Source organism: Athene noctua, chromosome 11 (assembly GCF_965140245.1).
Source record: "Athene noctua chromosome 11, bAthNoc1.hap1.1, whole genome shotgun sequence".
Lineage (NCBI taxonomy): Eukaryota > Metazoa > Chordata > Aves > Strigiformes > Strigidae > Athene > Athene noctua.
Genome location: NC_134047.1, coordinates 16,837,542 through 16,850,970, shown reverse-complemented (window position 1 = coordinate 16,850,970; position 13,429 = coordinate 16,837,542). Strand labels below are relative to the sequence as shown.

The 13,429-nt window shown below is 44.0% G+C and overlaps 1 protein-coding gene across 11 annotated transcripts in view; it reads right to left on the bottom strand.

The window, feature by feature from the left end:
- The window catches only part of LOC141964550 (integrator complex subunit 6-like), a 41,843-nt gene extending 29,797 nt beyond the window's left edge, over positions 1–12,046 (bottom strand). For 9 of the 11 annotated variants that reach the window (XM_074915096.1, XM_074915099.1, XM_074915095.1 and 6 more), the window contains exons 1-2: positions 11,769–12,046; positions 11,604–11,681 (exon numbers count right to left, since the gene is read on the bottom strand). In XM_074915096.1, coding sequence (XP_074771197.1) covers positions 11,604–11,681; positions 11,769–11,879 — 189 coding nt within the window. In that variant the 5' untranslated portion in view covers positions 11,880–12,046. The remainder of the gene's footprint in view (positions 1–11,603; positions 11,682–11,768) is intronic. The other 2 variants (XR_012634347.1, XR_012634346.1) reach the window with 1 other exon arrangement.
- Positions 12,047–13,429: the final 1,383 nt, after the last annotated feature.

The following is a 13,429-nucleotide window of genomic DNA, read 5'->3' as shown; positions in this document are numbered from 1 at the left end:
CAGTGCAGCATAAACAAGGCAGTTGTACCTAACGAGATGACCATCACACCCCTGCATTTCAAGGGTTTTACTTCAGAATAGCTGTCCTGCAGCATAGTCCTGTGGACTCACTCGGGGCTGAGGTGCATTTTTCAGTTTTATTTCATCCGAAAGCAATCCAGTGCTTACACTCCAAGATAGGTCTGCAATGTGAACTGAGGTACACAGGAGATCCCCTTAAATTGCACATTTCCAGGCTGAACTCTCCTGTAGGTGCACCAATCAAAAACTAATTCATTTATAAAATAGACTGGACCAGCCTGCTTTCTAAAGCATATATTAGTGAATGTGAACAAGATCAAAACTGCATTCTAGTGTGACATGTAATTGCTATTGACAGGCACTCAATTACATAGAAAAGTAGTATTTCTTCACATCTCAAAATAACCCACCTTTTAAAAATCACACACCTTAGGAAACAAGCTCAGTCAAACTACACCATGTGATTCACCGTCCCTTTAGGATGACTTCAACATTAAACAAGATACAGAAGTGCTTCTCCATCAACTCATATTAATCTTTAAGCACAGTATCCGTGGAAAACACTAGTACAGAGGCTCTTAAGCGCCAGTTACAAAATGAGTAGTGGGGCCTTCTGTTAATGCCAGCATTTATAGACAAGCAGTACCTTCATCTGTTAGAAATGTCAAACAGAGATGCTCAAAGCTGAAACTATGCTTGGAATCAAGTGGCAATAATAATCAATGCCAAGCAAGAAAAGAAGTCCATACTACCTTTTTATTTATTACCTGCTGCTCCTACTTTAATCCGTCTCTGGATTTAGCTTTTTGGACAACAATATTTCATGTGATTTGACAGCTACACTCACCACACTTTTTGCTGCACAAGGATGAAAGAACTACATACGAAGAAAGGAAAGTATAAATACCAAAGAGATCGGGGTATCACCCTGTTTCGGAAAGCATTCTTACTTAAATAAAAGAACATTATCCAGTTAAAAAAGCAGTATTTCTGAGAAACACTCAACAAGCTAGGACATTTCAGTATGGAGCTGAACCAGAACAAGCTGCATTTCACACAATAGCTTAATGAACAGGGAACACAGATGTAATCATACGATTTGCAGCTCTAATACAGTAAGCAAAATGAGAGCTACGTGCTTCTGTTCAGCAGCATAGCAGTCATTTTAGAAATACCTTTATAGGTGCATCTAAACCAAACACTGTAGAGGGCAACAGTTCAAACATGGAGGTTTTGATCAAAAATTTGCATTTACCCATAGCACCCATTGCTCTTTCAGACTATCAAATGTGTTTTCAATGCCAGTCAGCCCCCCAGCTCTGTTCTCCTGGGCCCTTCGTACTCCCAGCATGGTTGGAAAGGTCACAAGGAATAAAGGCAATAGCAAAGTGGTTACAGAGCATGTGCTATCAGCACAAGGGATTCTTCATAGCACATTTTCAGGAAGAGAGTGGAAGAGAATTACTAATGATCCTCTAGCTTTACGGCCCAGAGCTGAGACAACACAGGATGATCCACACTCATTTTGAAAACTGTCACTCTCCTCCCCACCCCTTCCAAAAGCACATCACAGAACTAGTGCAACACACCAAACCGGTACATATATTACCAGCTTACTTTGATTCTCAAGAAGGTAACAAATCTAGAGGGGGTCATCTAATCAAGAGATTTCCTTAACTTCTGTCTGAAAGGCTATCCAAAAGACTACTGGGGGGGGGGGGGAAGATAGACTTTAGATCACAATTAGATTCACATACTTGCTGAAGGAACACAAATGGAGACACCTCAGCTACCTAGCTAGCCAATAATGTCAACTTCACCTTCGATTCACCTTCGATTCTGATACAGCAAAATATACATTGGTGGAGTTGGTAGTATTGCTATGGGCAGAATTTTTTATTCTAGAGGAGGACAAGCTACTGCCTTTGTCCAGAATCATCCAGCCCAAAAGTAACTATCTGAGCTCCAGCTCTGTTGATTACAGAATCATTCAGGTTGGAAAAGACCCTTGGGATCACCGAGTCCAACCCTCAGCCCTACTCTACAAAGTTCTCCCCTACACCACATCCCCCAACTGGAGGCACTCACTGCCTCACCCCACCTTGCAGCACCCTGAGCTCTTCTTCACGCTGCGGGTGCGGCGGCCCAAGCCTGTGCCCACACCAGTCCCGCCTGCCCCAGCCCCAGGCACCCAGCACGTCCCCAGCCTGGGAGCACACTGCCGGGACACTGGGCAGCAGCTAAACGCACCAACTGTTCTGGCTCAACAGATGCACTTTTTCCCACAAAGCTGAGTTTAAACTTTTTTTTTTTTTTTTTAATAAAAAGTTATTCGCTCTAGCACTAACATGCTATGAAGACCAATACTAATGCATTATTCTCACTTACAAGCAGAGCATAGCAACACCAGCTTAACTACACTACATCTTTGTTTTCAGTCAAATTAGTCATTCAACAGCATCCATCTTGGGAAGATGTGTATTTTTTTAAAATACCGTTTTACACTTTTAAGAGCTTGAAAGCATCTCTGAAAACACAGTCAAATCAACAATCATCTTTAAAAAGGCAAAATTAAGGAGGTCTGAAGAATTGATTTTATAGTCTAGAATAACATTTAGCGCAGCTAGCGCTACTTTTCCTGAAGTTTGCACAGGAACACAAGCAAAGGATCACAGTAACCAGGTAAAATGTGAGATTGGCCCTTTAGTTAGAAAATATTAAAGGAAAAAAAAAAGCTATTTAAAAGAAAACAAGGCTCTGGTTTACTTATCCAGTAGCAAGTAGATCAAGTTTCAGAGATACTTGTAATCGCCAGATCTTACACCAAAAGAAACTCTGTCTTTCAAAGACTCTGCAGAGTGAATATACAGATCAATACAAGTCTATGGGCAACCACAGATCCTGATCTGCACAATAATCGAGTCGTGTTACAGGAATGTTCGCTTTCCTTGGCACCTTACTAAAACCTTAACCCTAGAACATGCCACTTACAGCTGAAAGTGGTTACTACACAACTATTTTCTGACTATTCTAAGATTACTAAGAAAAATGCAAAGCAAAAAGACTCCTTTAAATTACTATCTGATATATTTTTGGGGGCAGGTAGAAGCACAAGAGTTATGTATTAAGTAATACCCTGTAAGGATAAAGTTTATGGAGGAAGAAAAAATTCTAAGACTTTAAACCCACAGGAGAGTGAATTACTTAAATAATAATCTGCATTTGAAATTCAGAACAGCAGCAACCGCTCTTTCCATCGATTTTTTGTAACCTACATTATTAAAGTCAGGGATACAGGCATTTAAAATACAGAAGGTGAAGAGGAGAATCACTAAAGACTGGAGGCATCCAGAATCTTCTCACAGGGCCACCGGACTAACACTGCTCTCCTCTCCAAAAGCACTGATCTCCAGAAGACAAGTCACATAGTACAGAAATTACTTTTTCCCATTTGATTCCAACTGTCTGAAGTATGAAAACACTGCAGGAGACAAAACTTAATGCTGTCTTTTCTTGTTCACAATAAGTTCAGAACATCATTCTTCCACCGTTGCTGCAAATCACAGATCTTTCCGGTGAGCTGTTATGAAAAATGTGCAAGGGTGAACATTGTAGAAGTGTCTGCAACCCTCATTACCTTTTTCTACTGTTACAGTGCAAGACAATCAGCCTTTAACACCGCATTAGTTTCTCCACAAAGTCTAAAGAGAGTAAATGCCTGTTTTCAAGATACAAGTATTTTATGCATATTTTTAGCTACACCACAAAGCCACGTTACAAGGTCTAGGCCTTCTTCCATAAATACCAACAAAAAAGAAATCTTTTAAAACTCCATGTGTAAAGCTCAAATAGTAACAGCACAAAAGGGGAGGAGGCAAGCCAATAAAGATTACACGTGGCAGGAACCACCAACTTCACAAAGCACCTTCCTTCTTACAGAATATCTCACTACAAAAATACAACTAGGAAGGATCCAACTCAACTGTTTGATTCCACATTTTAAGCTTCTATTTTTAAAGTAAAAGCGACCTTTGCACTGAGGATGAGTTAAGCCTCTTAGTACAAACATATCTACTTTTGTCTAGTTTATCCTGTAGTCTTAAGGGCTTACATCTTTGAATGTGTCCAAGATCAAATAAAGACCCAAATAAAAAGATGAAAAAATAAATTGCTACAGTGGCTATGAACAACAGATGTCAGTTTCCATTCAAGGCCTCTGGCATCCCATCAATAGTATGAAGCAGCAGCACACTTCAGATGAAAAAGCAAGCTTTTAGTTTGCAGATTCCTGTAGAAACAGAACCAGTTAAAATATTTTCATTAAGTATTAACCTAGCAACACACTCTTCCCCTCCCATGAAGACAGGTAGCAAATGAAAGCATGAGTTCAAGTGTTTTACTAACTTCAAAAACTAATGATAAAAATGACAGCCAGGCAGTGTTTGGTCAATCATATCTATCAAGAAGTTAATTTCTAAACTGCCCTTCCATTTAAAATCAATTACTTTCAAAAGCTCAATCACCCCCTTCTTGCATGAACTTGAATTTTTCCAAGAGACCTCAGTTTCAGAATGTACCAAATTACTTATTTTAGAAGAATGAATCACTGTTACTGGTTTGTTTGGTTTTTTAAACAGGAAAGGCACATCACTATGCACAAAATTCCTTAATATAGTGCTTTCTCCTTGTCACACCAGTTCCTGCAAAAGGATGTTCACTACAACTGACAAACAAAAGGCAGTCAGCAAGAAGCAGTCACTCAGGACATGGAGAAAGAAGTAAGACTAGGACACTTATGCACATTTAAAAGCATTTTAACAGGCTTTAGACTATCCAATAGGTTGTGTCTCAAGAAAGGGAACATGCTTTTTAAAGGATGCTCTCTATTGAAACCCATTTAGTACCTTTATAAGCTAAAAGGAGCTACAACACTTTATTGCATGCTTCCTACAGGGATGCCAACTGATTACTAAGTCTTTAGTAAAATAGATTTTTTTAGATTGAGGGACATGTACTGCAGTATATAAAATACAAGCCTACCACTAGCACCAACAAATGCAACTATCTTTGGCTTTACGTGTCCAATTCCAAAACATGCTTAATTAAAAAAAAAAAAGAACCTTTCTGCATGCACATATACAGAGCACACATCATTCAAAGATTTAAGTGATAAGGCAGTTAAATAGAAAGGAGCAGGTAAAAACTGTTTGGCAGGGGATTCTCAAACAGTGTTAAGTGGATTTTGTTTTGTCCTCGGATAGAACTGGACAATCAGGATTTGCATGAGTGCTCCGTAATCAAGTGTCTTCCATTTCTTTTCTTAAATTCATTAGAGGAAGAGCAATTGTTGGCTTTAACATGCCAGTCATTTATGTTGAAAGTCAGCCTTCTGAAAACACACAAATTCCATGACAAAACCCAGACCAAGCACAGTGGAAGATGTATTAAAAAGACTGGAGGAGAGGTGCACTTAGTACTTAATAGGCAATGGAAGATTTTAGTATTCAGAAATAAAAATGTTGCTATTACTGACTCAAAATGTGTATGGTGGTAAAATAGGAATGACTACCTCTCTCTGCTAAATAGATACAGAACTTAGTCTCCTGAATTACTTATCAAGAACACACACTGCATATCACACCTACATTCCATCCAGTTCTTAACTACTACATTCTGCATGGGTTTTTTTATCCTTCCAAAAACGCTTGGCTAGTAGGTTCACAAAGTCTGTACATTATTTACAGCATATCTGGACAGAAAGATAGGCCTCTCACATTTACCTCGGGTTTCTTTCCCTTTTGCATCTCTCCAGTATCAGCTCCCCTCCTGCCCCTGCAGCTGCTATCTGCCTTACACCAAACAATTCTGCCTGCATACGTCACTACCAACTTGTAAACCTCCAACCATATTTCCAGCTGTTCATACATCCTTTTCCACAGCACAGGTCAGACCACCAAGTACTTGCGTTTGCCAGAAGCCAGACCTTTTACATGTAAAACTGATGGTTTTCGGTGTCTCAAGGTTCCTGTAAAAGTCTAATCAGTTTAAGGTTATTCTGTGGATTTGCTACAGGTTAGCTTACTATGTATTATTCCTCTGGTCTTTTTCCTTGACAGAAGTTAAAACACAAACAAATGCACTTCTATCACCTCAGGCAGCTTTCCTGAAGATCTCTGCCTCAAACCCAACAGGTTTCACAGCTGGGTTTCTTCTCCCTGCAGCTCAGGGTCGGGAGCTCTGATTTTATTTCCTCCAGAAACAGACAAATAGATCTGACATCTCTGTTTTGCCACACAGCCTGTTCATTTGCCACCTCCCTTTGCAGAGTCAGTGGTAATTGGTTACATTCTACACCAGAGCAGCTTCCATGCGAAAGTAGAATTAAAATGTAGGCAAAAGCTTTTGCGCCACTAAAAAAAAATGAGACAGCAAAGTTAGTCTCCCCGAGTCTGACCCTATGAACTCCCAGTTCTGAAGCACTATTTTAGTACCGTAAATGAACAGGTTATTTACATATAGTAAATATGTAAAGCATCTCTTTGATGGATGCTTAGAAGAGGCTTCTACAAGTTCCTATTCCAGCCTCTTAAGGTATCCCAACCCAACATTAAAACCAAAGGTCATCAAGCTCAACCCTTAGAAGAATTTCAGGGAAAGAGAAGAGGTTGCTCAGAGTCCATCATGAAGGGGGCTGCTTCCACAAGAGAGCTCTTTAGCACTGAAACATATGTTCAGATTAGCAGGGAACTGCACAACTGGAAGGCGTCCTATCTGTCAGTCCCAATTTGCATTTCTCAAATAGTAAAGTGTTTCATATACATTGTATTAAGGATTTTGAGCTACTCCTCAGACATCTACATATGTATTTCTGCACCCAGATACAGGGAGTCTATTTGTAGTGTAGTCACAACTGACTCTTAAATTCAGTATAATACACAACAGAAAGAAGAAAAAGCATATAATTTCAAATTCAGCAGAGTAAACAAAACTGAAGTTCTCTCAGTCTTGACTTGTGACCAGATCATTTATGAAGGTCATGCTACTGAGTCTCATAAGAGCATAAAACAAAAGCCATATTTCTGTGACCCTGTCATAAATAATACTCGTCAAACACTGAGGAAAGGCCGTATCACTGCCAGCAGCCAGATATCAGTCACATGAGAACAAGTCAGCCCAGTTAATCAATAACTTCACATAAGACCACCATTGTTTGTGGGTTGTTTTTTTTTCCTGGGCCTGAACTAGCCATTTGCAGCACAAATCCACAAGCAGACCACAAACTGCAGGATGTGAGGTTTAACAAAACTCAAGAATAGAAAAAAAAAGAGCTAAACCTTGCTTTCCTTTTCAAAAAAATCTTTCTAGGCAGAGATTTTGGCATGATCTCTGTTTACAGAGAAATTTAGGTAGATCTTGCTGAAACTTCCCTCCCTCCTTTTGCATCACTGGAAAACAGGAAAAACTTGGGGGAAGGGGGCAGGTAAGAAGACTCTTCTCCCTTATCCCTGTACTTTTACCCTAGCACCACTACCTCAGGAAAAATCAAATAAAATGGCTTAAGATCCTGTCCGTTTATGGCATATCCTTAGGTGTAGAGAAACACATACATTCAATAGAAGGAAAAAAAGCAGCTGAGGATGCTAAAAGTTTATACAATTTCAAGAAAAGCAACTAAGCAAATACATATGAACAGCCACAGAAGACCATTACTGGCATAGCAACCCTCAGCGTGGGTCTCAACCACAAACTGTGGGAGCTTGGGAAAGTGCTCTGCAGAACTGTCAGTGATATGCTACACTTGGCCTGTCTGCACCCTCCTCCTCCTCCTCCCCAGACATTCGGTATCAGCCATGTTCTGCAGAAAGGGATGAGAAGGGTGGGGCTGGCACACAAGGCTCAGAGGTAATGCAACACCAGGTCAAGGCACCGATGGGATGGAGCAAGCTCCAAGTTCTAGCAATCCATGAATAGTCTTCAAAAAAAGGACATACCAGGTACCATATTCACTGAATCAGATAATTCAATAATTTATCTTAATTCAAAAAAATTTATCTTGGCTAGAAGGCCAAGAATGTCAAATACTGTGCCAGACAGCGAGGCTGTTCTTAAACCCATTTTTCTCACCCAACAGAACTGGATACACAAGGGAGAGTAAATTCCTTCAACACCTAAATTTAAGCACTAGTGTTTTAATTGTAACAGAAACCTGCCACGTGCTACTAATTACAAAGAAGTTTTACTACAGGTATCATTAGCTTCCCAAATGTGCCAAATACCCCAAATCAGAATGGACCGGCTCACTTCAATGCTGCTAACATGCTACTAACCCGAGACAGACTCATTTGACAGGGTTATACATTTAATAAAATGCTTTTAAAATATTAAATATTTTTGTCTTATTGGAAAGTATTTTGGAAACAAAGTCAGAGTTGTAAATGGCTGCATCATAATTACTGCCACAAATCACCATCTATGCATTATGTAACGAACAGGAGCAGAACAGCTGACAAGGTTCCAGAAGCGTTTGCTGTGGGAGTGGAACTGATATTCCCACCATCCCCATCTTGCTGTCCCTGCCTTCCCAGGACAGCACCCTACCTCCTCTTTAGACACATGCCACTACAGCTCTTTGCAGAGCCACACTGCACACTCAGAGACTAAATAATCCCATTTTAAAAAGTGGCACAGAGAGCCATGAGCAGTCAATAAAAAACAGGAACGACAGGTCCTGTAAATAATTTCAAATCCTCAATACTAAAGACTGTTCCAAAACATCATCTTACACAGATTTTAGCAAATTTGTGCAACAGCAGGATCCTTTCACTTAGCACAATACCACCACATACGTGATGCCTTCTTGAGATATTCTTGTCCATCAAAAGTGAACCAGTGCTGTCAATTTAAAATACTTTAAGGCTCCAAGTAAGCAAATTTTTAAACAAAAACAATGCACTCATCTCACAGTTACCCCTGCTTCAAGCTGAAGCTCCTGTAATACTTCTACCTCCTGGGTGGTCTCAACTCCACAATATTATTTCCCTCAGTTGCTTCACTGGTAACCTTAAGAATTATCTGTGAGATTATATAATTTCATTGTGTAAATCATAAAGAAAACAAAGAGGATAAAGGACTAACTAAAACCAGCTGCTACTGCACATACTTGGAAAGCAGACTCGCAAAGTACATTCACTTGTCAAGTTTGTTTTTTCCTTCCCTAAATCAAGAGAGATAAATTATCTAACTAGCAGCATTAGCAAAGCAACTAAATTTTATTCCTTTTAGAAGCATGTTTTGTAAGACATACAGAACCTGGCCTAGACCAGAAAGTTTTCCTGGTGTAACTACGGTTATTAGAAAAATACAAGAGGGGCATCATAAATACCAGTAAAAGGTCTTGAGAACATGTCTTCAAACAGGGCAAGAATCATGTTGTTGCTGTAAGGCTTTCTCTGCTTGAGCAAGAGACAAGATGACAGCCTAACCACACTAATTTATGCCATGAAGTCTTTACGTAATAGTTGAACTGGAGTTGTGATCATAATTATTATAAACATATTTATTGGACCTGCAGCCTGATCCTACACAAGTTACTGAGTTCTGAAAAAAACTCCAATTTAAAAGTCAGCATGCTAAAGGTAGATAAAATAAACTTCAAAGAAACATTTGAAAGTTACAAGAACCACAATACTTTTATTTTCCCTTGGCTACTCACTAAATGTCAAACATGACTGAGTACTACGACAGGTATCACACAGTCCCACTTATTTAAATTATTATTTACTAAAACTGGGAACACAGTCAGATGTTCATTAGTACATTAGAATGTACACAGATGCTCATTAAACATACAGATCTTCCCCAGCAAATCCAAATACAGACATGGTGATAACCTGTAGCATTACCACAAAGACATCCAGCAGAAGAGTCTTTATTTTATTAAATCACCAATATGCTTGCTATCACTGCAAGTAGAAAGGTTTCTTCCTCAAACGTAAGAAAGGTATACTTGTAAAATATTGACACAAAACTAGGAGAAAAAACCCTTAACACAAGAAATCTACAGTTAACACTGGCATAACAAACATTTGGGGTTTGCGTCCAGCTGCAAACGTGGATGGGGAAAAGGATGTGTGCATTATGTCTAAAAAAGCCCTCTCCTGGGCAGCCCTAGGTTTTTTGACAGATAGGTTTCTGAAACTCGAGAAGATGGTTTCAGTTCACAGAAATCAGATGAGATACACACTTTCTTCTGAGGAAACGGAAAGTGCAGTAACAAATAATAAATACTGACTCACTAAATCACTTCTGTCACTTCAGAAAGCAGGCTGTACTTTTTAGTTGTGTAAATATAGTGCTGATGAAAGGAGCAAGATTCATAGCTCTTGGTAACTGTTTCCTCATTATCAAAAAATGTGAGTAGACAACAGTGAGTACAGTTGTTTTTACAACTTCTCTTCAAGAAGTTTTAGCCAGGGGATCTAGAGAGGGTTCTCTTTCTTCTCTGGGATAACCAACAATTTTTCACATAAACTATGTGTCTAAATGTGTCTAAAGGCCCAGCAGTTATGACAACTACTGTTAGTCATGGCAAATACAGTCCTAATCCAGGACTATTTAGCATGATTCTAAAGCTCCCATAGCAATGATGTTTTCTGTGGCATGCTTTATTTAAATATTTCAAATTAAGTCAGTCATTTCTATCAGAAAGTTGAAGGCTATGGTGTAAGGGGAACAGAGCCCCGATTTTTTTCCTCTTGCCATCCCCTCGTGGCACAGTCGACGTGATAAATGGCATGGTCCTACTTGCCTCAATCTTGAGGAATGAGAAAAGAGGGAGAAGCCAGCCAGGCAGCCTCCGCGCCCAGCTGACCACAGCCCTGCACGGAGATACCTACCCACCACCCGAGGTGCAGCTACGGGCACCTCACGCAAAACTGGTGCGGGTTATGCACAGCGGGAGGAAAGGGGACGGGGCGACCCCCAACACTGCCGCTTCTTCTTGCCTCGCAGAGGCGGAGAACACCCCCGGGTGCCCCCGTCCCAAAGCCCAGAGCCGTGCCGGGCGGGGAGGGTGCGGGGAGGGTGCGGGGAGGGGGGGCCCGCGGCCGTCCCCTGCCCTCCGCTGCCAGGCGGGGTCCCGCGGAGGGCGCTGCCACCTGTCTAACCCCGAGCCCCGCAGCCCGGCCGGGGCACGACCTCCTCTGACGGGGGGGTAAAACGGCGGCGGAGGGCTGAGGCCAGGCGCGGCCCCCGCTAGAGCCGCCGCCTCACGGGAGGCGGGCGAGCAACGGCCGGGGAGGCGGAGCGCGGGGCGGCCGCCCGCCCCCCTCAGCACGCCGGGGCGGTGAATCACGCTCCCGTCCGTCTCCTCCCCTCACCTCCCCCCCCCTCCTCCATCTCAGCAGCGCCCTCAGCCTCTCTCCTCCATACAAAAGCAAAATGTCCGCCATCTTCACAGGCTGCTGCTGCCGCCGCCGGGCCGGACGGGGCTGCGCCGCGCCGCCGCCACGCGAAGGGCGGCCCCGCGGCGGGGCCGGGGCGGCCGCAGGGGGGCCGGGGCGGCCGCAGGGGGAGGTTATTACCTTGATGCAGTAGGGCGGCTCGTCGAAGGTAACCAGCATGTACCTGTCGCCGCGGCTGGCCGGGTCCCGGGCCCGCAGCTGCGGAGAGAAGCAGCGAGAAGCGGCGTGAGCGGGCGACGGGGGCGGCGACGGCCCCCCCCCTCCCCGCCGCGGCCCCGCACTCACCTTCATGAAGATCTCCACGGCGCCCTTGGCGATGTCCAGGTAGCTGGTGCCCAGATACGCCCGCTGGTTCATGGAGGCGGACGTGTCTATGAGGAAGAGGAGGATCGGCATGGTCCAGGCAGAGCCCCGGCCCGCCGGGCACCCTGCGGGGAGGAGGGAGAGGGGGGGAGCGGCTCGCTCACTCACTCCCCCTGGCCGGCCGCCCGCCCGCCCCGGCTCGGCTCCGGCTGCGGCTCGCTCCGGAGCTGCCTGTGTTCGCCGAGACTCAACTTCTCTTCCCTGAGCCTCCACCAGCACCATGTGACCAGCGCGCACGCCATTGGCTGCCAATTATACCCGTATTTGCATATTCATGGCGGAGGGGGAGCGGGGAGCTGGCGGGGGGGGAAACGGCCGCGCCGGCGGGTCCCTCCGCGCGCGCGCGCGAGCGGCACCTGTCACCCCGCTCCGCCCCTCTGCGGGGTTCCCCGCCCCTCGCCCCAGGGGCCGCCCCGCCCCTCGCCGCGGGGCTCCCCGGGGGAGGGAGAGCGCCCGGTGCCGGCGCCGCCTCCACCCCCCGCGACCCCCCAGCCCCGTAACAACCGTCCCGCCGCTGCGGCCCCTTCCTGCGGCGGAGCCGCCGCACGGCCGCGGGGCGCGCAGTCGCCCTCAAGCCGAGCTGTTGCCTCACACCTGCTCGCTGCGGCCTACCCTGGCCGCGGCCCGACCTCGGCACCCCCACGGCCCTCGAGGGCCAGGGACCCCCACGGGGGCAGGAGCTGGCGGCTCCTGGAGAACCAAACGAAGCAGCTCAGCTCATACAATCTCAGTGTTTCTGGTCTGTAGCACTAAATCCTCAGCCTGCCACGTGCAACTGTTTTCCAGTCAGATAAGAGCCATCTCCCAGGGGATTGGCGTGTTGGCACCGTCCTCAGGCACGCGCAGGGCACCTCACTGTACCTGGATGAAGGCAGGGTGGTAACAAATGAACTGTGGCAAAACAACATACATAAAACCATTATTTCCTACCACTGAGGTGAAAAGGGGAAGGAAAAAAAAAAAAAAGAGGGATCAAGGTGTCCTGCTCTGAGGAAAAAAATTGAGGCCTCAGCCCTTGAGCAGGCTGGGATGGGCCCCTGCGTGCACACAGGCCCGAGCAGCTACTACTGACTGTAACTGGATCAGTGGAATGAGACTGAGGAAATATTTAGCACTATGTCTGCTCGTGAATGCTTGTTTGCTTCCAGGATCAAATCCAAAAAACACAAAAGCAGCACTGCAAACATGAATCTTAGTTTAAAATAATAAGAAACTGATAATATTTTCCAACACTTTTACATTCAAAGGCTTTTTCTGTAGATTTTTTTGCCATTCATTTGAACAACAGGCAAAGAGTTGGTTTCAGTTTTCACTCTGTTTCAGTGAAACATTTGGACAATACTGTTGTCTCACAACACCACAGGTGAATTCTAAAATCCCCATTGCAAAGCATTATGAAATATGAATGCTTTTAAAGACATCATTATCCACCTTGATCAAAAGAATCAGAGATGTAAATTTATTTAATTCAGGGATGTACTCATCCCTTTTGTCACCAAAAAACCACTCTGAATACAGGACAGTGGAAAGCCTTTGTATTCGTTTTAGAATGAAGTTTGTCTTAAAAAAAATCTTAGCTTCTG